This window comes from Miscanthus floridulus, chromosome 11 (genome assembly GCF_019320115.1).
Source record: "Miscanthus floridulus cultivar M001 chromosome 11, ASM1932011v1, whole genome shotgun sequence".
NCBI classification, from domain to species: domain Eukaryota; kingdom Viridiplantae; phylum Streptophyta; class Magnoliopsida; order Poales; family Poaceae; genus Miscanthus; species Miscanthus floridulus.
In genome coordinates, this window is record NC_089590.1 from 86,775,607 (window position 1) to 86,800,342 (window position 24,736).

The 24,736-nt window shown below is 41.6% G+C and overlaps 1 protein-coding gene and 1 pseudogene across 1 annotated transcript; one reads left to right on the forward strand and one right to left on the reverse strand.

Annotated features, from left to right (window-relative positions):
• The first annotated feature begins 6,694 nt into the window (after positions 1-6,694).
• LOC136491469 (uncharacterized) lies at positions 6,695-15,120 on the forward strand (annotated as a pseudogene).
• Positions 15,121-15,313: 193 nt separating this feature from the next.
• Positions 15,314-16,338, reverse strand: LOC136491470 (protein NOI4-like). Its single transcript, XM_066487780.1, has 3 exons — positions 16,162-16,338; positions 15,711-15,944; positions 15,314-15,599 (listed from the first exon to the last, which is right to left on the reverse strand). The coding sequence occupies exons 1-3, from the start codon at positions 16,171-16,173 to the stop codon at positions 15,573-15,575; spliced, it is 273 nt and encodes a 90-aa protein (XP_066343877.1). The 5' UTR covers positions 16,174-16,338; the 3' UTR covers positions 15,314-15,572.
• Between the last annotated feature and the right edge of the window lie 8,398 nt (positions 16,339-24,736).

Below are 24,736 nucleotides of genomic sequence, written 5' to 3' on the forward strand. Positions count from 1 at the left end.
ACGCTGGGCTTTGGCCCAACAAGAGCACGGCCTGTTTCAGCCCTTGTTTAGTTTCACCCCAAAATCCAAAAAGTTGCTACAGTACATGTCGCATCGAATGTTTGCGGCCCGTGCATGGAGTATTAAATGTAGACGAAAAAAAAAACTAATTGCACAGTTTGGTGGGAAATTGCGAGACGACGTTGTAGCTTTCTTTGGACACTTTGCAATAAGAAACGAGTTACGTAGCCCAAATTTCGCGAACTAACAATGTTTTCTTTTTGGCGCGATTCTTGCGTTTGACGCGACTCTCGATTTTGGAGAACTCGGTGAAGGACGGGCAACCTGCAACGGCGGCGGCGGAGGCGACACCGTACAAGTGCGCAGGGGAAGGGAGTCCGCAACGGCAACCGAGGCGACCGACCGTACAGTCGCTGCAGGGGAACGAGGAAGAAGTCTCCTGTGGGCTAAGATGGGGCACCCGAAGGCCTGTTAAATTGGTTAGGTCCATAGTTTTAGAGTCTCACGGTTAGATCTAAAATGATGGCTACGACGATCAACTGCAGAGAAAAGTTCAGGAAGCCAAAGTTCGACAATCTGATTCCCATGGTAGAACCAGAGTTGCACGGACCGGTCCATCGGTAAACCCTACTGTCAACCTTTCCGCACAACAAAAAAACTCAGTCGATTTTACGATGTACAGCTGAATTTGAGAAATCTGCGCTACGTTTCGAAACATTATATTGCTTGACTTCTTCATATTTTCTATTTCTGACATGTGTTTATTTTCTTTGTTCATTATTTTGGCATATGAAATGACCATAGTGACCACTATCTCTCTTCTTCTCCAAATTTCTTACCTCGCGGCATCGAGAGCGCGGTGGAGGCTATCTATCACTTCGGCAATAAAATCGCCTCCTATCACCTACAGGATGCGAAGAGGGCCAAGAAGCCAATTGATCCAATAATCTTGTCTGTCACACTAGCCACTAGCCGAAACGCCATACGTGTTTAGAAAAAAAAAGCAATAATTTATATTTACTAGCAAATATGCTTGTGTATTGCAACCGAAGAAAAAAAACTATTAAACATTTATATAAAATGATAATGAAAATGGTATATTTCTGTTTATGTTTTACCTTTTCTATAATTAAAAGTTATAATTTATTTTATAATGACCATGACATTCATAATATATATAAGTCAATGCCGATAATAATATAATAATGTCCTATTAAGTTTGTATGTATTGAATTAAAATACAATTTTAGTAGATTTTTTCTCATCGCAAAGCACATAAATGTTTAAGCCTAAGTATATTATTACTTTAGTTTTATACTATCATGTGTTCGTAAAGGCAGTTCCGGCACTAGGCTTATGGCTAGTGAAGATGGGCCAGCCTCCAAACGCGTTCCACCGCAAGCAGGACTTGTCCGCCACAACCACTATAATTAAGCTCGTAACGCTTTCTGCCAAAGCCTAGCCTCAAGGCCAAGGCCCGTCGCAGGAGGCATGGCGGGGTGGCAAGACGTGTTGATCTTGCCCACTCGTCGGTTTCGATCTCTCTACATGGGACCCTCCGTCGTGACTTCAGGTGAGGTCCATGGGCGAGGCGTGTTTGGCTAGCGCAAACGCCAAATTTATGGCCATGATGGGTGGATCCGTAGCATGGCAAAGCACAAAAATTTGGCCACCCATTGAGTTCGTTCTATGTTGTCGCTACCATTGTCTTTGTTGTGCAGAAGCTGATGGCAAGAGCATGGCTCCCTATGTCTACTCGATCTAGAACTTGCTCTTCTCCAATCTTGTTTCTGATTTTTTGTTTTTGCTTTAAGACATCTTTTATGTAGAGATTTATTTTGTATAACTGTCAAGCTAAGTTTTAACTCATCACATGTTCCTTTTATTTGGCAGATTTCTCCCTTTCCTTTTCTTTGCTTCGTTTTTTCATGGTTAGCTTCAACGTGCTACAAATTGACTCCATAATGAACGTACTTGGGACAAAAAAGCACCTCCGTGAGCTCCGTATGGGACTTAAACTCATGGTAAATTGGCAATCGGAAACCTTGTGGGCCCATACATGTCCATGCCAGATAGAACTAATAAATAACTAAATTCATAAAAAAAGAAAAGAAATTCTTTTCTAATCACAACACATTTGAAAATATAATTAGTTAAAACCTAAATTTCAAAATAAAAATAATATAAACATTTTGATAGAAAAAGATAAATAATCAAATCCATTTAAAATAATCGGTACACATAATGTAATAGCAAACATACCACAAAGAATGCAATTTAACTAAATAAAGCACATCATTATTTGTCCATTTAGAGTTATGATAGGAGAAAAGAAAATTAAGCACCAAAAATAAAACAATAATCATACCCTCAGGGCTTCCGTCCTTTCCGGACAGGACCAACCCGCCTGCCCCCGCGTCTCACGTCTCGCGCCGCAGACCCTCGTCCGTGCCTCACGTCGCGCGCCCCCCGCATCTCGTGCCTCGCTTATATAGGCGGAAGCAGGTTCTATCTCGTGGAGAGCGTACGAGAGGCGGTAGATATGGAGTGCTCCTTGGTTGATCAGGACGGTTACTGGCTCTATGTCACCATGTTTGGCCTCAAGCACAATCATAAGAGAGACCTGCAAACTACTCCTTCCATCCCAAAATAGAAATCGTTATGGGATGCGTGTGGTTCAAATTTTTTTCAACTTTGAGTAAGTTTGTAAAAAAATACGTGCAACATATGAAAGTATATTCAATGATCTACCTAATCATACTAATAATATATTATAAATATTAATATTTTTTATATATTTGATCAAAGTTAAAAGTATTTGACTTCTCAAGAAGTGAGAATGACATCTATTTTGGGACGGAGGGAATACGCATCACCAGTCCATATGCTCACATGTAGTATCTAGGCATGAATATTCTTTTGCTCCTGAAGCGTTCTGGATGTAAAAGCAGATTTAGTTTGTTGCAGCATGCATGCTCCATTTCGTCATTGTTTGGGTTACTTATTACTACCCACAAAGGATTGGTGCATGTTGTGGGTTATCAGTGTATCCTAGATTAAGTTAAAGTTATTGGTCCTAAAAGAGAGGTTAGTTAAAAAAAATACACGGAGTATTTATGTGGATTTTTTTGTGTAGCATGATCCGTTCCTGCCGTACATACATGTTATGTAAGAAGATGCCTATGTTATTGGCTTACTGCTGCTTAGTGCTTACTCTTATGCGCAAAATTATGTAGCCATTGAAGTTCAAATGTATTTTAAAGATTGGCAGTGAAATTAGTTCTGGCAGTACATAAAAGAACTACTCCATAATTAGGAGGACAGCTAAAAAAACAGATGTTGACAGGAATATTGTGCTCAAATTCCCTTCAAATGCAGCACAGCTAAAAAAGGTCTATTATTAATGGCAGAAAGCCAAAAACCATCAAGAGATCTGTATATTTTAATATGAGAGCAAATGTTGTGGAAAAACAGCTGGAATATTTTGCTCATATGTGTTTTCAAATGCAGCAAAGCAAAAAACGTGAAAAACAAAAAAGGAAAGCCTGTCATACAACCTGTAAGGCCACCCCAGCCAAACATGGGGACCGGAAACGATTCTCTACAGCACCAGACAGAGCATCACGCTAAATCTTGGCCTTTAATCACCCATAGTTCATGACTATCTCCCATGCTTGCCTCCTTAGTCAAGGATGTAGCGGTACGATCCTATAGAACAGATCCTGTTTAAGTAACGTCGTGCTGTGAAGCTCTAGAACTGAGAAACCGAGGTGGTACTAATTGGTGGGAGTGGCCAGCATAATGCGTACTGGGCCGAGCCATTCAGGCATCCTATGTGTGGGCTTTAGGTCGAGCCCATCGAGGCTGCAATAACTACCTCTGTTAAGTGTTGATGCCTCACCTGAAAAAAGAAAGATATGACAAGCTCAGCTAATCCCTAGATGGTTGTAGTTCACCGGCCCGTTCGCTTATTGGTTTCAGTCAGGGCTTATCAGCCAGCCAACAGTGCTTTCCTCTCACGATAAACCAGTATCAGCCGGGCTTATCAGCCCAGAAACCAACCAGCGAATAGGCCGCACATTCACATAGCTCAATCTTGGGCCCACGTGCAATGCTGGATGTTGCTGCCCCATGGTCGCCGGTGATCTTGACAGCAAGGTTGGCCTGCAGATCTGTGATGATGCTCAGTTTAAGAAATCTTGATGCTCGAAAGCATTTGGGTAATGGCTGCTACAAACTACTAGTAAGTACACACTACACTCACCTTTTAGTCACCAGCAGAAACGTAGTTTCTGTATAGTTCCTCCTTCTGAAATTGCCTTGGCATACTATAATGGTTGCTGCACTGAATTTTGCTTTGCCAGGGTTGCTATCTCTCGTTTTCACCTGAAGTTACCATGGCATACTGTAACGTTTTGTGCTTTTCACTCAAAATGATCCATCTATGGTCGCTTGACAACACAAGTCATCAACGGTGGTTGCATCAGCGAGACAGCAAGAAGTGAACTTGTGCTTTGTGTCTTGTCTTTTCAGTACTGGTAGGGTGTGTGACTGATCAGTGATCACAATGCAAAGAGAAGTTTGGGTCAGTGTCTTGTTTCTTTATCGTTTTTATGTTTGACTTTGTTTCCTGGGCAAGTGCTGAACATACTGCACAAGTATATACATTGAACATATTCGAGTGGCACTCCAGGCAACTGTAATTTTTTTCCTTAACATACTGATCATAAGGTTTAAATGGACAATTCATATTGTTGGTAGCTTTTGTTACACTAAAAGTAGACGTCAGTGGCATTGGAGGTCTAAAAAAAAATTGACTAAGGACTGAGTAGGAGCTAGATGTTTTTTTCTAATATTATAATATGGAATTAGGAACAATCTAATTGTTCCTCTAAGTAAAAAGGGTACTAAGGGAACTAGGAATGCATGACCAGTCGCTGGGGCCTGAGTATAGATGGCCAACGGGCTGGCCCGGCCCGGCACGGCCCGATAGCCAACGGGTCGACACGGCACACCGTGCCTTTCGGGTCGTGCCTCACCGGCCCACGGGCCTTCAGTGCGTTCGGCTGGGCTGGCCGACGCACCCAGAAATCACTGTTCACATGAACAGTGATTTCAGACAGAACAATATTTTTTCCTCACAACAATCAGCCGGAACAGTATTTTTTGTTTATTTTTCAGTCCTGCCGAACAACCCACTTGATTCCGGCCCAGGCATAGCCCTATGGGCCGATTTCCGTGCCGGGCCGGCTCGCGAGGCACGGCAATTTTCACGGGCCGTGCTAGCCCGAGGCCCACGAGAGAGGGAAGGGGAGAGTAGGAGGTAGGGCGCCACGGGAGGCGGCCGCCGTCGCCGGCGCGCTCGCCCTGGAGGTGGGGACGCCGCGCGCGGGGAGGAAGACGGTTGCGCACGCTTGAACCCTAGATCCGCCACCGGTGAGCGCGCCCGCCCTCGATCCGCCGCCGGGGACGCCACCACCCTGGATCCGCCGTCGGGGAGCGCCACACTGCCTCCTTGCGCGTGGATCTCGTCGTCGTCCTCCTCCTCGCGCCGGATCTCCCGAAGCCGTCGGATCCGGATCTCGTCGGGGCTGCGAGCTCGGTGGATGCGCCGCCTGCTCTTGGTCACACCGCTACCGTGGTTGGAGGGAGACGAGGCCGCGCTCGCCGCCGTGGTCGAGCCGCGCCGTCGTGGTTGGAGGGAGAGGGAGGAGGGGCCCGCCATGGTGGGAGCGAGGAGGGTCGTCGGCGTGGTTGGAGGGAGAGGGAGGGCCACCGAGGGAGGGAGAGATGAGGTGGGGAGGCGAGGAGGAGGTGGCCGCGTGGGGAGGCGAGGAGCCGAGGAGGAGGAGGCCGTGTGGGGAGGCGACTGGCGAGGATAGGGTTCGGGCGTGGCCGCGTTCGCGTGGGGACTGGGGAGGGGGCTGCGCTGCGCGGGCCGGCTGGCTGGGCCGCTATCGGGTTGGCTCGACTGTAGCAGGCCGTGCCGGGTCGGGCCACGTGCCTGGGGTAAGGCCCAGGCACGGCCTGCTCCTCCGGGCTGGGCCAGCTCAGGGCCGCTAGCCTCCATGCCGGGCCGTGCTTGGGCCGGACAAAAAAACAGGCCTCAGGTCGAGCCGACGGGCTCGGGCTGCATGGCGAACTATAGGCCCGAGGAATTCATGGCCCAGCGAGGCAGTGTCTCGCGTCGACCAACCCGGCAGTACTGCACGTACGCTAACCGTGTAACTGTAGCCGGACGGAATCCTGCTAGATCGAATCTCGGATGCCAGTGCGGCTCTGTAAACTTCCACTGACACAAGTGTCCCATATCCTCGTGGACCCACCAGGCAGTGGGAGAACCATGGGTCAACATGAGTGTCCCGATGGACGCCGGCAGGAGCTATTGGCCCGACCCATGCCACGTCATTAACCCCGGAAAAGCTACTGCTACCGAAACCCATCTTTTCTCGTTACCCTGCGATGCGATCCCGCAAAGGGTCTGGCCCACTCAGCAGTCTAAGAGTAGCATTTCAAACGACCAGGGTACACCAGCGTGTAATCGTAGCGTACGTCTTCGCGCAATCCTCCAGTGCCACGGAGGAATTCAAACTACTCTCACTGCCGTACGGGACCACGCGCCGTGGCCCCAGTGACAAGAGAGGCAACCGTATACACCCGCACCTGAACGGAGACTCCCACCTCAGTCCAGCTCCCCATGTCGCATCGAGACGAAGCCCTTCTCATTAGATTATTCTCCCCAAAGTCTCTCTCCCTGCCGCTCCTCCATCTCCGCCTCGCGATCGAACCCTCGCCCCCCTTTGGCTCTTGCTTCCCTTCCTCCACCTCCGCCTCCGCGCCCTTCGGTCCTCCCACTCCTCATCTCGCGATTGGCAAATTCTAGGGTTTCGCAGGCGGCCACCCGGATCCAGCTTGGCTTTGCGAGAGCCTCTAAAGCTTCGGATCGCGAGAGGGCGCTCTCTGCTCACTCGCTGTTCCCCCCTCTCCGCCGCCGCCGCCACGACGACGAGGAGCTGCTGTGCGCCTGTGCCTGGGTTCGGAGCCTCCGTCGCCTCTCCGTTGGCCACCGGTGAGGAACTCCGCTCCTTTCTCGAGCTCACAACTGCTGTTTGCTGCTAGCTCTCTACACTCACTTCGATCGCGTCGTCATGTGATTTGATGTATCGAGAGAAGAGATAGAGGTTTGCGGCGGAGCTGGGGTGGGCAGCTGGGAGCTAGTTGGGGAGTGATTGTCGTTTGTGTTTGTGCGCTTGCTTTTTTGTATGCGGGTGGGTGGGGGCTGCCGTGTGTTGCTGTGTCAGTCGTCGCTTTAGCTGTCTCGCTTTGCGGATTGGTGCTTTCGGAGCTGGAAGCTCGTAGGATTGCTTTGGCTTATTAGACCGTTCGGACTTTTGAGGCGGGGTAGGCTGGAGGTGTGGGGGTAAACATTGTTTTGCCTTTGCAAGTTCTTTTGCAACTCTGATGTGATCGGCTCCTCAATTGTTGCTTCGAGTGTAGCTGTATTGAATCTGGAAGCTGACAATGGGGGGATTGCTATTCGGTAGCTGACTGGCTATTGTACACTTTTTGAAGATTTCAGCGCAGGGTATCTCGGGGGGCTTTTGTTTAATGCATATTTGTGCTTTCCATTCTATGCTGAAAAGATTTTTTGGGGGTAAGGATGCAATTGGAATTTAGTTTTCTGTTGCTTTGGTTACATTTTTTCTTAGGTGAATTGATGTTTGTTGAGGCTAGCGATGTTTAATTGGATGACCAATGGTCCCATATTCACTTTTGTCGAGTTTCTTCTGTTTAGGGGTTTGGCTTTTGGGCTTTCAGGGTGTTAAATTAAATGTTTTAAAGCTCTAACTTCTGACGGTGTTTTAGAATTCTTATAAAGTTTGAGATGTATACAATGTTTCCTTTATTCGTTGACGAAACTTTTCCCTGTGTTATCTCACTATCATCTATTTCAAGGATATCAGCTCATGATGTGGAAATCTGAGCTCTAAATCCGCTTGGGTTGTGATATCGTGACAGTGTGGGTACTGACATAGCTGTCACTGTGCAAGATGTTTTGGCACGTGCCGGGACTCTCCGCTGCATCACCTGTGAGTGCTTGCACTTTGATGTTCGTATTTTTTCTCCTAAGGTACAGTTATTTATTAACTGAACATTCCTTTATCTCTATCAGGTGGATACTATTTTGGACAAGGAAAATTTTAAGTTGGAGGATCTTCTTGATGAGGATGAAATAATTCAGGAGTGCAAAGCACTGAATACCCGCTTAATCAATTTGTACTGTTTCTTTTCTAGAACACTGTTACATTGTGGTTGTCCTTTTTCTATATTAGTGGTAAACATTATTTTTTTTTTGGTAATGAACTAATCTGTGTATTCTTATTAGTGCAGTTTGCGGGACAAGGTTCAAGTGGAACAATTGCTCCGCTACATTGTAGAGGAGGCTCCTGAAGATGCAGAAAAGAAAAGGATATTTAGGTATAGCATGGGTAACTAAGATTATGTAAAACTCATTTTTTGCAATCTTCTAATGTGGAATTTATTCAAAACCATGGAATACCACTGTGCAGATTTCCGTTTATAGCTTGTGAAATATTTACATGTGAAGTGGATGTCATCATGAAGACATTAGTGGAGGATGAAGATGTATGCTTTACTTTTAACCTTGTTATTGTTTTTGAGATGCAATTCTGATACTACTGTTTCTCCCAATTGTGTGTAAAATTGTCTCTTGCAACTGATGAAGTTGTGATCTCTGTGCAGCTTATGAATTTACTTTTCTCCTTCCTGAAACCTGACCACCCTCATGGGACATTGTCGGCTGGTTACTTTGCCAAGGTACTTTTAGGCATCTGTTTATTTCTGGAAGAAAAATCTCTAGTTGCACGATCAAAATGGTAATTTGCTGATTCTTGTACTGACATTCTAAATGATCATGTTCTTATTTTTGCAGGTAGTGATTTGCTTGATGATGAGGAAGACACTCCCACTAGTTAGTTATGTGCAGGTTTGTGTACCTCTTTTACCAGTTTTTAGCTCTTCTTTTGCTCTTGTAGGTTCTGTTTGATTCACTGATGCCCCTTATTTGTTATTTGTCTTGTTCACGCATTGGTATATCTAATAATGCTTACTTCGTACTATATCTATAATGAAACACCACTACCCCCCTTGGAACATAATGCTTCTGGATGGCTATCACATCCATGCAATGCTTTTGTATCTCTCCTTACCCTGTGTGTTGTATCTAAAATGACCACTTTGAATATGTAATGATTATTCCCAAACTGTCTTGTTTCTACAGGGCCATCCTGAAATAGTTAGCCAACTTGTTGATCTTATTGGGATTACTTCTATCATGGAGGTCAGTTTTCTCCAAAACTATACTATAACTGCAAATTGTTACTTTAATCACCGGTAAAGGTGCTGAAAAAAGTATATTGCTTGTGATACTGGCAAATGAGGGCTTGGCCTGTGCTAACATTTTGCACAAAGACTTGTAAATTTTTTTTTTTTTGCACAAAGTGGCTATTTTGAAAATGTACTTTTCCCATACAATGAATTAATGACCCAGTTTATATAGTTTGATTGTTTGTTCGTTTGTACAGGTTTTGATTCGCTTAATTGGTGCGGATGAAGCTATGTATTCAAGCTATGCAGATTCTATGCAATGGTTAGATGACATACAAGCCCTTGAGATGATTGTTGACAAGTTCAGCACATCAGTAAGAACTAAAGATTGTTTTTAGCATCAAACCTTTTCAGTTATCCATTTATCCTGTTCATTGTTTGAGACTACCTAAGTTTGCATCTGTTGACATCTGTGTAAATCAGTAAATGTTGTTGAAACGTTATTTCTCAATTGTCCTCACTGAGCTTATCAGAAAGCTATGCTTCTCTTATCGTGAAAGGCCTTTGCCTGTTCCATTCTGCTGGTTGTGGGTAAAACAGCACTTCTGGTTGACAGTGCCAGGTTGCATTCAAGGGATGATAAAAACCAACATATTGTATTTAATTGACTTGGCAAAGCATGATAGGCCTTGTAAAAAAACTGGGTTTCTTGATGCCCCATTTTTAGAATAACCATTGACTCATATAATGTGGTTATCAATTGCATTAGCTTTGGCTACAACTTTCTAATCCAGATCCTATATGACTAGTCCAATCTCCTCCAGACCTAAGATGTAATGATTCAAGTTCTGGTTCACATTGTCATGTTTGTGGAGTAATTGCACTGAATGGATCACATTTTCTTGGGAATTTGTGCCTTTTGCATTCAATGTGATTCTCTTTATTTAACTTATATTGCAGGATTCTCCTGAGGTTCATGCAAATGCTGCTGAAATCCTTTGTGCAGTAACTAGATATGCCCCTCCAGCACTTGCTGCAAAGATTTCCAGTCCAAGGTAACTGTGAGTTGTACTACTGTTTAAATTTATCAAGGTTTTTATAGTGTGATGGTTTTGTCTTTTCAACTTGATGTTCAACATAGTTATGGCCATTCTTTTTTTACTTCACATTTACAGCTTTGTGGGGAGATTATTTCAACAAGCTTTTGAAGATTCAAGGCCTAAATCGGTGCTGGTCCACTCATTATCAGTGTGCATATCTTTGTTAGATCCTAAGAGACTTGTATCGGCTTCCTACCAGGCTTTCCGTAGTCAGTTGAGCCATGGAACACTTGTCACTGCAAGTCCAGAGACAGTAAATGGCATGCTGGATAGCCTAGGTTAGTGGTTGTTTAATTTGTAAATTCCATGTATCTTTACTTATGGAGTTATCATAGCTACAACCATCTATCTAATGTGCCGTTGGAACATCTATGTTCTTACCTATGATATTTCAGGGGATTTGTTGAAGCTGCTGAATGTTTCATCTGCTGAAAATGTTCTGCCAACGACATACGGAAGCTTACAACCTCCACTCGGGAAACATCGCTTAAAGGTAAGCAGTACTTGTTTTGTTTATTTGCTGATTTTAAATAGTCATGAACTAAACTGCACAGCAACTAGTGTTGGAGAACTTTTCATTTGATGCCACTATTGGTTTACACACACATCTTTCGTGGAAAATATCAAGGATTGCTTGGTTTATCCAGAGCACTAACACTACCTGTTTCTTTGATTTTTTACTTTATAGAATATCAGGTAATGGTTCTAATTTTTCTTTGTTATTAATGCTGGTTATTTCATTTTCAGATTGTTGAGTTCATCTCTGTTCTACTATCAATTGGTAGTGAAGCTGCCGAAACACGACTGATTCAACTAGGAGCAATCAAGCATGCTATAGATCTATTTTTTGAGTAAGTTAAATATTGGAATCTGCATATGAAAACTATTGAAACCCTGACACAGATTTTATCATTAGGTACCCGTTTAACAACTTTTTGCACCACCATGTTGAGAATATCATCGGGTCATGTCTGGAGAGTAAGCAGGATCAACTGATTGGCCATGTCCTTGATGAGTGTAAACTTGTTACAAGAATTCTGGAAGCAGAGAATAACTCTGCTCTGTCGTCAGATTTAACTAAGGTAGTTAAATCAAATTGTCTGTGGTTTACCTTTATCATCTTTTTTTTTTATATATATATTTTTTGTTCACTTATATTTTTCTTGCAGCATACATTGTCTTCAGAGGGAAGATCTCCACCAAGGATTGGAATTGTTGGTCATATGACACGGATAGCTAACAAGCTCCTTCAGCTGGCCAATACTAACATCATGGTTCAATCACATTTGCAGGTTTGAGTTCAATGATCATTGTATAGAGAAAAAACTGCAATTATTTACATGTTACTTCGGTCTGCTAGCCATCGCTAATTCACTTGCAATTTATCTGATGATCATTGTACAATGATCAAAATAAAATAATGTCACGTAAACTTTTTTGCTTATTGTTGCCATCTTGTATTGAAGCTTCATGTGAAGTCAGACTTTGAGCTGTATCAGCCCCTGAAGTTCTTTGATGGAAGTTTTGTTCCTAGGAAATCTTGATAGATGCAAGTTAAATTCACCTGCAGTATTGTAGCCTCTGCAATACCCATTGTTTATCATGATTGTATATGCTGGTAGAATGTACATGTTAAGGTTTTGTACAATACTATCTTGCAGATTTCTGATGCGCCTTTTGTGCCAATTATTGTGCTTGTTGTCAGCTGTATTATCTTTGTTTGTTCATCTTTGCTGTATAAGTTCATTCCTAAAAGAACTGTTTGCGTGATTTGCTTTTGATGATTCAAGCAACAGCCAATTTTATATAACAGGCTTAATTTGATTGCAGCAAAATTCTGATTGGATCGAGTGGCATGCCAGTACCCTAACGAAGCGTAATGCATTAGAAAATGTTTACCAGTGGGCTTGCGGGTAAGTACGTTTTAGCTTTTTTATGGTTTATCTTGTGCATTTTTTTATTTAACTGCAAATTTGAATTCTCCATGTACTCGCTTGTCGTTATGAATCATAAAATCTGCGTTCTACGGACAGAAAGTAGTATGAGTCAATGTGATTGCTTTAGAAACATTGCACGTCTGTTAACCACAACTGTGCTGCTTTGATATCCAAAAGCACATCCTGCATTACTCCTAGACTTCTTGCTAGATTTGGAAGGAACTATAGTGAACAGATGCTTGTGGCGTAACAAGTCCATTACGAACAAGTTATGTCCATGTCCTACAAAAAAAGAGGAGGAAGAAGATGTTCTCACTAGGATGCTTTCTCTTTTTTCGCATGGATGAACAAGAGCTAATTTCTCTTATGTGACGAGGAATCTGAAATTTTCCTCGAATGTCACTGGCATGTGGGTCTGCAGTCCATATGTCATTGACACATTAAATGCATATATGATGGATTAGGAAATAATTGCAGTGACATATAAGGAATCATCAATAACAATATTGTGATGTTTCAGAGCTTCCCTCATGTTGCGCTAACTGGCTTGGCCCAGATGTGGTTAGACTTCTGCAGTTCTGCCTCTCTAGGATGTTAATGCCAAATCTATCAATTCTTTAATACTTTCAAAGGGCAGTCAATATGTCCTGCATGTTCGCATGAAGTATATGGAGTTGCCACAGACTTCAGCTGCTTTGGCTTTGATATGTGTAAAGAGATGTACTGGGATGAAAGATCATATGCTAAATTTCTGCTTTCTTCTCTGGTTATAGTCGACCAACATCACTGCAGGATCGTGGTAGGGATAGTGATGATGAAGACTTCCGAGATAGGGACTACGATGTGGCTGCACTTGCTAGTAATTTAAGCCAGGCATTTAAATATGGTATTTACAGTAATGAGGATATTGATGAGGTCAGTTTCTCTTGATTAGTGCAGTTGTTTCTAGTTTGGTCTATTAGCACACTTTAGTGCTTTATATATAGGCATATTGATTTACATTAAGAGATTGAATCATTGTTTTTTCTGCGATCCAAAATGCTCAATTATATTAAAAGAATATTTTTAATTTTTATCATGGACCAATTTTTAATTTTTATCATGGACCTAAACAGCAAGTTTTGGCTGTAGCTGCAACACATTTTTTTTAAAAAAATATTCAGTAACTTTTTGTTTATATTTGATACATGCAGGCTCAAGCATCACTTGAGCAGGATGATGAGGTATATTCAGATTTACTGTTTAGATTCATTGTATCATTTTAAATTGAACTGAACATACTGTATTTCCTGATGTTTGATGTTTTCCTTTCTGGTTATTATATCTGCCGCAGGATGTATATTTTGATGATGAATCTGCAGAGGTAGTAATCTCCTCCCTTCGCCTTGGAGACGAGCAAGAAAGGTTTATTCTTATTCTATTTGATTTGACTACTGTTCTTCCTTTTGTAAGCACATTTGATGTTTGCAACAAGAATTGACTAATGAAGATGTCGTTTGCAGTGGCTCGCTCTTTACAAATTCCAATTGGTTTGCATTTGAAGAGGACAAAGCACTGAATGATGGTGTGGTTAGCTCAGAAGCTTCCCCATCTCCAAATTCGGAAATATCCACACTAAAAGAGGATGATGAAAATGATGAAGTCATTCTTGGCGAGGTTATAGATGACACAAAAGGTTCTGAACCACCTCTACCAGTGTCCACCAAAGACGCAAACGAAGAGTGTGGTCACACTGGCTTGGCAAATGGTACCATTGACAAATTGGAAGGTGATATCAGACCACCAACTCCAGATGTAAAAGAAAGTCAACCTGAGTTTGTAGAATGGAAGGAGGAAGGAAGCTGAACCTGGTGATGTTGCTGAGAAGGATACTGCAGTTCTTGATATGGAGGTTGAAAGTGAGAAGCAGCTGGATTCCATGGATGATGTTATGCTTTGCGATGCCAAGTTAGGAGAGGAAAAGAAGAGTGATGGTACGCTTGGATCTTCAGTGCCTGAGGCAGAAGCAGCATCGCCTGTTTCATCTGATATTGATTCAATCAAGCACCCTGAACCAGTTGCTGACAGTGCTGTACCAGAGTATCCAATGGGTGAACAAAATCCTGAGAAATGAAATGAATTGAGGGCAGCAGAGTTTCGGTCACGCGATGGTGGGTGGATGGCATATGATGATGGACGTGCAGGAAGCACTTGGAACTGGTCGGACCATTATTGTACAAACAGTTTGAGGATCATATGTGGGTTTTCTGTTCTACATTGTTGGAGGAAGGTGGTCCCGGACCATGCATCTGATGGCCCCTCAAAGATTCAACGTGTCTCATGGAGATGCTTAGGTTTGATCTGTAACATAATTTAATGGTGGTTGATTGCTATGTGCCTGTAGTGTGTGGGCTACATCGAGACGCAAAATTCTGAAAGTAGTCTTCCGTCTCCTTTCTTCAGCCACATAGTGGGGTTCTGGTTGTGTCACCCTGGTAAATAACTGATAGGCGAATAGGCGATATCTGGTCTGGTTACATGTCCATTACTGTAGTTGGTGCTATTTGTACGAAAATTTTGGCTCAAATGCAGTCAGTTGATTGTTGTCATATTTAGAACTTGTTTCAAATTTGTGTAAACTAAAGAATATAGCTTCTATTTGTCCCAGGTACTTGGTGCTTAATTCACCTGTTATATAAACGACCTCTGGTACATCTGGTGCCAGCTAACTTGCTGAGGCTGTTGTTTAATCTTTTGATGAACAGCGTATGGTTGCCTGCATATGTATATTCGCTGACCTTATAATTTGGCGAAATCTGTTTGGAGCTGAATGCACACGAAAGGAACACGCGTTGCATCAGAAATTGTGATTGGTGATTGATTAGGGTGCTCGTTTGCATCGTTGATTGCCGCTGCCGGCAGGGTGATCGTTAAGTTTTCTGCAAGTACGGTCATAACGAGGCATGGAACAAATGACGCGACGGCTTCATCAAGAACATTTGCAGGTTCAGGTACAAGCCATGTTGCTAACTCGTTTCAACCCCGATGGAACTACTGTTCCTCGGTAGAAATGAGCAAAATGGTAAAAGCAAGGCGAAACAGCATGGCTGAAATGTTTTCCCGTCTGTCCCGGCGCTCCCATCCTGGATTGCTTCAGGTGCGGCACGATCGTTCTCCTTTCGAGTCAGCAGCAGCAGCGAGCTTTGAATCAGCAGCCACAGAAGGCCCACTTCTTCTGCGATCCAGAGGTCCACGTGTCAGCACACGCAAGATCCACGGCGTGTATATATATATAACAACCACGAGCATTGTCTAGTACGTAAAGAGTGCAAAGACAGACACGTACCTTGATGCGTTTGGGCGGCGTGTACTGGTTGCTGTCGCCGTATTTGAAGTCGGGCCTGTACCCGCCGTCGCCGTTCCTGAAGGCCGGCGGTATGCCTGCGCGCACGTTCCCGGGGCCGGTGGTCTTCTTGCCGTCGCGGGCTTTCTGGAATATGACGGTGAAGCCCTCGGACGCGGCCGGATTCTTCACGTCCCACTCCCCAAACTTGGGCAGCGGATGCCCGTGCCCCTTGTCCTGCAACGCAACGGCATGCTTGCGCGTCAGTCGATAACTACCGTCCAATTGGGGTCTGCAACGCCCGATTTTAGAATGAAATTGAGATGCATCTGAGGGAAGATACTGGAAATGGCAATGTATGATTGATGCATGCGACCGATTGATGGATCTAGTACGGCAGACAGGAGGAGGAAAAGCAAAGCATGCAGGGCTGCAGTGTATAAGAGAAGGATACCGGAGTCGCCATGGCCGTGAGGGAGATATAGCCCGCGCTGACGACGAACACGACGCCCGGCCGGCCGCCGGGGACGGGAGGGAAAGGGAGGCGGAGAAACGACCTAACCAACAGGAGAAGCGGTGATAAAAATAGACGGGAGGGGGTGGCCTGGAGTCGGGACGCCCCTATTTACACACAAGGGACCTGCCGGTTTTCCTCCGAGAGAAGACGCAAGAAGCACGCGGGAACGATTCGAGGCTATTCAGAGGACCGTGTTCGTGCCCGTTCGTTTCTTCCCCGTGTCTCGGTACGGTAGCAGTACTCTCGTGTAATTACGCATCGCATGTTGACGTTTTCTTCAAAATTACTTCCGGTACTCGGACGCTATTTGACTTAGGACTTGTTTGGCCGGGTTCCCGGTAGCTCCGGCTCCACCTGACACCCTACGACGAATACTGTAGCACCAATGGAGCAGCGGAGCTGTTTTTCACTCCCCCACCTTTTTCCTCTCACTGTAGCGTGGTTACTGTTCATGGAGCCAGTGAAGCTCCAGTTCTTGGCTCCTCCGGTTCCGGTTCTGACACGCTACAGTCGTGAACAGTGTAGGAGCTGAAGCCTCTGGGAGCCCGGCCAAACAAGTCCTTAGGCCGTGTTTGGCCGGGCTCCGCTCGGCTGTGCGAGAGCCGGAGCCACAGTGCCGGAGCCTCAAATTCGAGCTTCACCTGCCGTACGCCAAAACGGCTTCTGCTCTCTCATTTTATAGTAGAAGGGCTCCTTCGGCCTGTACCGTTTGGTACGGCTTTGCTGCTGGAGCCAGAGCCGGAGCTGTACGGGAGCCGCACCAAACACGTCCTTAGCAGGAGCACCTTCGAACTCCCACTTCGGCTCCTCTACAATCCACTAGAAAACTCCTCCGCATAAGCTGTTGCAGGAGCCCAAGCCGAGCTGAACAATCCACTGGAAAACAACTCCTCCGCAGATCCATACTCCCTCCATAAAAAAAACAATTTTCACTTCACTAGAAATCAAACAATTTTAAGTTTGATCAAATTTATACAAAAAATTACTAATATTTAGGATACCGAATAGGTATAATTACGTTGATTATGAAATATATTTTCATAGTAAATCTAATGGAAAAAATCTATATAACCCCCAACTATTCAGGGTGGACTACTTCACCTCTCAAACTATAAAACCGGATTTTCTACCTCCTGAACTTTTCAAAACCGGTCAAATAACCCCCAAGCGGTTTTGGACGGTGGTTTGCTACAGGGACGGTGGTTTTGTCTTTTTCTTTTTTATTTATTTCTGCTGAATCTTTAAAAAATCATAGTAAATCACAGAAAAATCATAAAATGGAAAATCCAATTTTGTTGGACTCCACATGAGTAGATCTACACAGTGAACATATAATATGGTATGCTTTGGTACAAAATTTTTGCTGTAGCTTTAGATCTATGCTTTTCTATAATTAATTTAAATAATTCATAGATGCAGCTTCTATGGTCCAATTGTGATGAAATTTTTATGGTGGGCTAATTATTGTATGATTGAACTGTAGTAAAAATTTCATACTCATTGGATCATGTATAACTTAGTTATAGATTTATTTAGGTTTATTCTTGTTAAATCTATGTTTTATCTATAACTAAGTTATACATGATCAATGAGTATGAAATTTTTACTATAGTTCAAGCATACAGTAATTAGCCCACCATAAAAATTTCACCACAATTGGACCATAGAAGCTGCAACTATGAATTATTCCAATTAATTACAGAAAAACATAGATCTAAAGCTACAGCAAAAACTTTGTACTAAAGCATATAATATTATGTGTTTAATGTGTAGATCTACTCATGTGGAGTCCAACAAAATTAGATTTTCCATTTTATAATTTTTCTGTGATTTACTATAATTTTTCAAAGATTCAGCAAAAATAAATAAAAAAGAAAAAGACAAAACCATCGTCACTGTAGCAAACCACCGTCCAAAACCGCTTGGGGGGTTATTTGACCGGTTTTAGAAAGTTCAGGGGGTAGAAAATCTGGTTTTATAGTTTAGGGGGTGATGTAGTCCACCCTGAATAGTTTGGGGGGTTATGTAGACTTTTTCCTAAATCTAATTGTAGACACAAACATAGATATCTTTTTCTATAAATTTGATCAAACTTAAAATTTCATGACTTATCCAAAACCTAGAATTGCATCTTTTTTGGGTCAGAGTGAGTAGGTTTGTGGACACTAGGCTAAATTCATGGACATACAACGTGGCGTGTCCATGCTGGAGTGGGAATGATTTGAGTAGAGGACGCGTTCATGCTTAGGGGTTGGAAAATTTCACTGAAATCGATTAACCAAACCGAACTGATTTAACAGAAAAAGTCGATTAACTGAAATTTTCATGAACTATTCGGTGAAGAATTTGATGTTATTCGTTAACCGAAGGCATTAACCGAATCAACCGTTTTAACCAAAATTCTTTCTGAGTCTTATATCAAAGACTAAAATTATGCCAATTTGCATTTGTAAGCGTATTTCTTTGAGACTTTATTTGTTAGAAGCATTCTTTGTTTCTTTTCCTTTTGTTTTATTATATGATGCATTTCTTGTTAGGTGCTTTTCAATACGATTATGTTGTTGTATTATTTTCTATAGAAGTACAATATGTATTACGGTTAACCGATTAACCGAACCAATTTGACTGAAACTGATTTTTGTTGGTAGTTTTATTTGGCAATAAATTCAGTTAACGTTTCGCCAAAACAAAATTCTTGATAATGATTTAACCAAACCGAATTAGTCGAATGCCCTGTCGTGCCGGTCTATTTCTTCCTTGTGTCTTGGAAGTAGTGCTCTCGTGTAATTACACATCATACATTGACTTTTTCTAATGGAATCAAAATTACTCACTCTATCCCAAAATACATACAAGTGGAACGGGTGAGTTACTAGAGCAGAGACCAACCTAATTCTATAAGACTTTATAAAAAACTGATTCTACCAGATTTTATCAAAAAAAAAAAAAACCAATTCAACAGATGGGGTTCTACTTACAAAGGGTGTTTTCCGCACAATTCATGTATAAACTTTTAGTAAATTAGATTGCATTGCCTCTGACCTTCAAGTAAGCTAAAGTTACATCTAAAAATTAGTATCTTTGATTGGTCCTTATTGAAGAGAGATATTTTAACAAACGATGATATCTTAAAATGGTGTAAGAAATATGATGATAATTGTTGTTTATGCAACAACTTGTTTTTTTTTGTCATATCACAAGATTTGTTTGGAGGATCTTTACAACCCCTTAGAAATATAATGGATTTATTTAGGGTTTGGGCACAAGTAGACACAAGTTTGCCATCTCAAGTTTGGGTGGGAAAGTGCAATTTAATTTGTTGGTATATTTGGCTGATAAAAAAAATAATGTAGTCTTTGGGAAAGAAACGTTCTATTCTTGTTTGCTGGTTACTTTCAGGGCTACATATTAGACATGCTATTGGTCCATTCTTCAGAAGGAAAACGACAAATTTAGAATGAAGTGGGCATGTTGCTTGCTAGAGATAACCACAATGGAGATTTTCACCAAAATGGGTGGTTGTTTTCTAATAGGATTAGCGCTTACTTTGTCATTTGAGTTTGCATTTGTCTCCAAGTTTTGCTTACCATTTTGGGAGTCCTAAATCATCTGACAGCTAGAACTTGAATAATGACGGTTGGGGTGCACAACTCTAGCAGAGTCGGTATAAAACCCCATTTTTTTAAATTATATCCCAAAATACAAGGATTTTAGGAGAAATTATGTGAGGAGAAAAAACAATCTTTCTTGATTCTCATGAAAGTAGGCATGCCAGTTCTTGATTGGCATAATTAATGGCCGGACTAACTCCTAGTTAACCAACTATTTGATTAGATACTCAAAAGTACTTAAAGTTTGGGATAAAGTTTAAACACCAAAAGTCCTTGTATCTGGGGATGGAGAGTAATTGTAAAGACATGATGACGTTATTGTGTTTAGTTTTTTATATATAAATTTTGGTTTAGAGTGCAACCAAAATCAATGAGTCAAGACAGTAAGAATCCAGAGGAAAACTCTTAAATCAACATGTATAATCTGTTGACCAAAGTCACAATGCAAGAAGCGGGTATTGCTTCTTATTCCTTCAAAATGGAGAGGAGACTAAGGGGGCTCCAATGTTTAGTAGATGGGTGGGGGCCTAAGCCCCCATCCGTCTCCCCTCTCCACCCTAGTACCCTACCCACACAATCCCTATAAGAGGATCTTACAATTAGTACTAAGATAATATTGTTTCAAAGGGTAAATTTAGAAACGTTACACTATTAAAGGCATAATGCAGTCTTCTAAGCATAGCTAAGCCTAGCAACAATGATCCATGAATTAAATTGTATAATGTTCATATGTTTTAGTTTAAAAATGATAACAATCTCAGCTAAGGCTTATGAAGATAAAATTGATTGACAAATTAACATGTAGTTGTCATAAAATGAAACAATGATCTAAGTTTAGAACATTGTAAAAAATAAATTCTCATGAGACTTGACCCACATTGCAATATAAAGAATTTATATATTATAGGATGTAGTATCCTACCTTCCTAGATTGAGCTTACCACTTCTATGGCTTGTTTGTGGATTCTTTATTTAGATGGTTATTTGGAGAGAGTCAATTTCTCACAAACATGGAACCAACTAAAAACTATGAGTATGGTGTCTAAAGTTTACCATAACTAGATAAAGATAGGTTAGTGTCCTACACGAGTGTGATCATAAAAAAATGAGATAAAATAAAGATGGATAATTTTGACTAGTCATGGGTCCTTAATTTATACATAAGTTTTAATTTTTTTGTCTCTTTAAAAATGTAGGCCCATTGGCAACATGGTTTGATGACTAGCCAAAGCTGAAATCTTTGCTTTCCTTCAATTATGAAATAATGGTCTAGACTATTAGCTTTACATCTCTACATGTTCTCTTAACAACCCTTTGTAGTTATAAACTTTTAATATCCAACACAGTTCTTATTTTAAGGAAACCAGACAATCATTTTTACACAGAATATGCAAGATGCGAAGGAATGTTGGACCCCTAAAAACTATGAGATTGTGGTACATAAATAAGAATGAAATCAAAATATTTGGATTTTAGAATGAGATTTATTTCTATCCAACTATCTATCCAAACCCTGCTACTTGGAGATAGTTCTTATGCAAAGACAATAATCCAGGATCTAAACATCTCACATTTTTATCTAGAATCTAGATTGTACATTCACTATCTTATACCAAAACAAAATTGGCATAAAAAGTATTATGTTGTGGAAATGTTGATATAGCCTCCAGAGTATATTTGGTAACCCTAGAGATGTTTAATTTAGTATTTATGGTATTCCGGTGATATCCTTCATTATCTCTATGAGAGGTTTCTTATCCTCCAAGTCATGTAGTACTATATGTCACATAACTCAAGCAAAAGATATGTCCACCTACATTAAACCAATTCTAGTCTCCTTCAAAAGTTTTACAGTTTGGCTAAGCTTTTGTTTCTCTCCACATATTTAAGAGGTCTAATTTGTTATACTATATTTTCCAAAAGCATTTCCTCCCTTCTTTTGTTTAGTACCGTTGGTGTTGGTGGTGCAACAAATAATGGAAACATTGGAAGCAATAATCATATTGGCAGAAAAAGGAGGAGAATATATGGCGAACAAGCAATAATGTTTCAAGAATAAATGATTGAATCAAGGCCAAATATTTCAGCAAGTTAGAACAAATAAATCATCAGTTACAAGACAATTGAGTGTTTGTGAGTAGTGCCAGAGCTTGAAGAAAAAGTAGGGGACATTAGTTTTAGTTTATTGCTCAAAGTGCACATTTATTAATTTTAGTCATCAACTTAACCACCGATTGCAGGAGTTTTCAATTTGTGGGAGGAGGAGCACATGACCCCCTTTGGCCTACATTGCATTCTGATAATGCTTGTGAGTGAGAGACTCATCTAGACTTTGGCCAAGCTCCAATGACATCATGTTTTCTTAGATGGAATTCATCAGAAAACTGATGAACTAACTAATTTAGATGGTGTGACTATATTGCCTATTGTCGGTGTAGGAGTTAGCAAAACACCACTTGCTCAATTTGCATTTAATTATAGTGATCTAGATGTGAAAGATCTGTTTGATCAAAGATATGGGTCTCCGCGTCTAACAATTTAGATAACATTAGATAACAATTTTGATAACATTAGACTCACACAAGATATGTTAGGATATGTTCCTCATGAAAGGTGTGAAGGAATATACAACTTGGTTGAGCTTTAGGTCATATTGAAGAGTTGTATGGAATTGAAGAAGTCTCTATTCATTCTCGGTTTGTACGTGTGACAAAAAACCTTCCAATTTAATCTAATCCCAAGTGTGATTGTTAGCCATTTGAAACTTAGTACACGAGAGACCAAGTTAAACTCGGTTGTCCGTCAAGCACACCCCAAGGGGAAACTCAAAACAATGTACGTCTTTACCAGGATCATAAATGAGAAGAAATTTCAAAATGTCAAAACCATTTCTTTTATTACATGATTACAAGATCAGAATTATTATAAAACAAGTTTCACAAAAATAGCAGAAGATAAACATTTATACAAAAGCAACGGAAGTTAAACAATTTTCAATGTTTAAAGCAGAGGTAAATATATGAGAAAAAACTTCTACGATTGAGACGATAAAGAAATCCTCGCTAAGCCCGTTAGAAGGTATATACACAACATCAGTTAGCTGTAGCGTCCACCTGATAACTGCAATGGGGAAAGAATTGCCCCAGTGGACTGCCTCTATCTTGTTCCTGTGGGCCAAACCCCGTAGGCACCGTGCACGGGCACGGCTAGCACCGTAGCACGTCGAAGAGCCAAGCGGTTGAGGTGTGAGATTAATTGAATCAAGCCTCCAATGCCGATGGTACCTACAAACGATCATCCACTTTTTGATGGTACCCAAACTAGTTTGGATCCTCTCAAGTTAGGTACAACATACTTAGGCATAGTCTTAGTATGAGTAGCGGGATGTTTTGTAATTGCAACCAATGAGGTACCATTGCCATCCTTTCTAAGCACATCATGATCATCAATTGAAATGGGCTTAGAATTATTACCTAGGGGACATGAATGAGCCATGTGTCCCCTTTCCCAACATGAGTAGCACTTTTTCTTTGATTGAGCCTTCTCTTCATTGCTCATGTGGTGCTTTCCATTGCCTTGCCTCTCATGAGTTGCTTGAGCCTTCTTCTCAAGCTTGGTAGGACACCTCGAGGCAAAGTGTCCCATATCTCCACACTTAAAGCACTTGATGTGAGCACAATCTCTTTTCTTGTCTTGATTCTTGCTCACCATCTTGGCATCTTGGATAAGCAATGGATGCCTTGCTTTTCCACCTCTTCTTGTTTTCTTCATCTTTTTCTTCAAGTCATCACCATCTCCATGGTTTATCTTGACTTGCTCTTGGGGTGTCTTCTCTTGCTCAACTTATGGCTTTGGTTGAGGCTCTTCTAGTTGCTTTATCAATTGCTTGGTTGGGCACATTGAGGTGAGATGTCCCCAAGTACGGCACTTAAAGCACTTCACATGCTTGAGCCCCTCTTCTTCCTTCATCTTCTTGAGCTTCTCAATGTTAGGGCAACCATTTGCAAGGTGTCCTGCTTCATGACACCGGTAGCACATGGTGTGAGACAACTTCAATTGTAGTTGCTTCTTTATCTTCGTTGCCCTTTTTCTTTCGCCCTTTGTCATCTTCTTGTTGAAGCGAAGACCACTTGTGTCACCGAAGTTTCTTTGAGTCTTCAACATATGCTCAAAGGTGACTTTTGAGTTGTAGCACCTCTCTAATTTGTTGCTTAAATTCTTCACTTCATTCTTGAGCTCATTATTCTTCTTCAAAAGGTTAGTCTCACAAGACAAGGAAGTAGAACAAGAATCTATATTTGAAGAACATGGCATTTCTAATAAATCATCACAAGAGGTGGATACATTCTTCTTGCCTACATCACAAGAGTTAGCAACAACATGTGATTGGCCAATTGACCCATGTGATGAGCTCTCACTAGTTTTATATTTTTGATTTGAAAGCTCTTTAGTGAGAAAAGCATGGTCTTGTACCAAGTTATCATAAGCAACACTAAGTTCCTTATGAGTCAATTTTAGCTCCTCACGTGAACAACTAATGACATAAAGTAGATGCTTTTGTTGTTCACACGTGTTTTTTAGAAATGAGTTTTCATTTTCCAATTTACTTGTTTTAGCCATCTCATTTTCTAAAGCTATGTTCATGCTAGCAAGTCTACCAACAAGCTCATCATATGAATCATGACCAATTACATTGCAACTTGATACCTTAGTGTCATCTTGTGACATGAGGCAATGTAGAGGTGTTCGAGAGCTTGTTGTAGCAATATCATTCGGGCATGAACAATCATCATCACCATCAAGTGTGCATGGGGTAGCATCATCATTTACATCACTTGAGGCATCATCATCAACCTTGTCAAGTGAGCTTATAGTAGATCGATCATCAACATCATCACTTG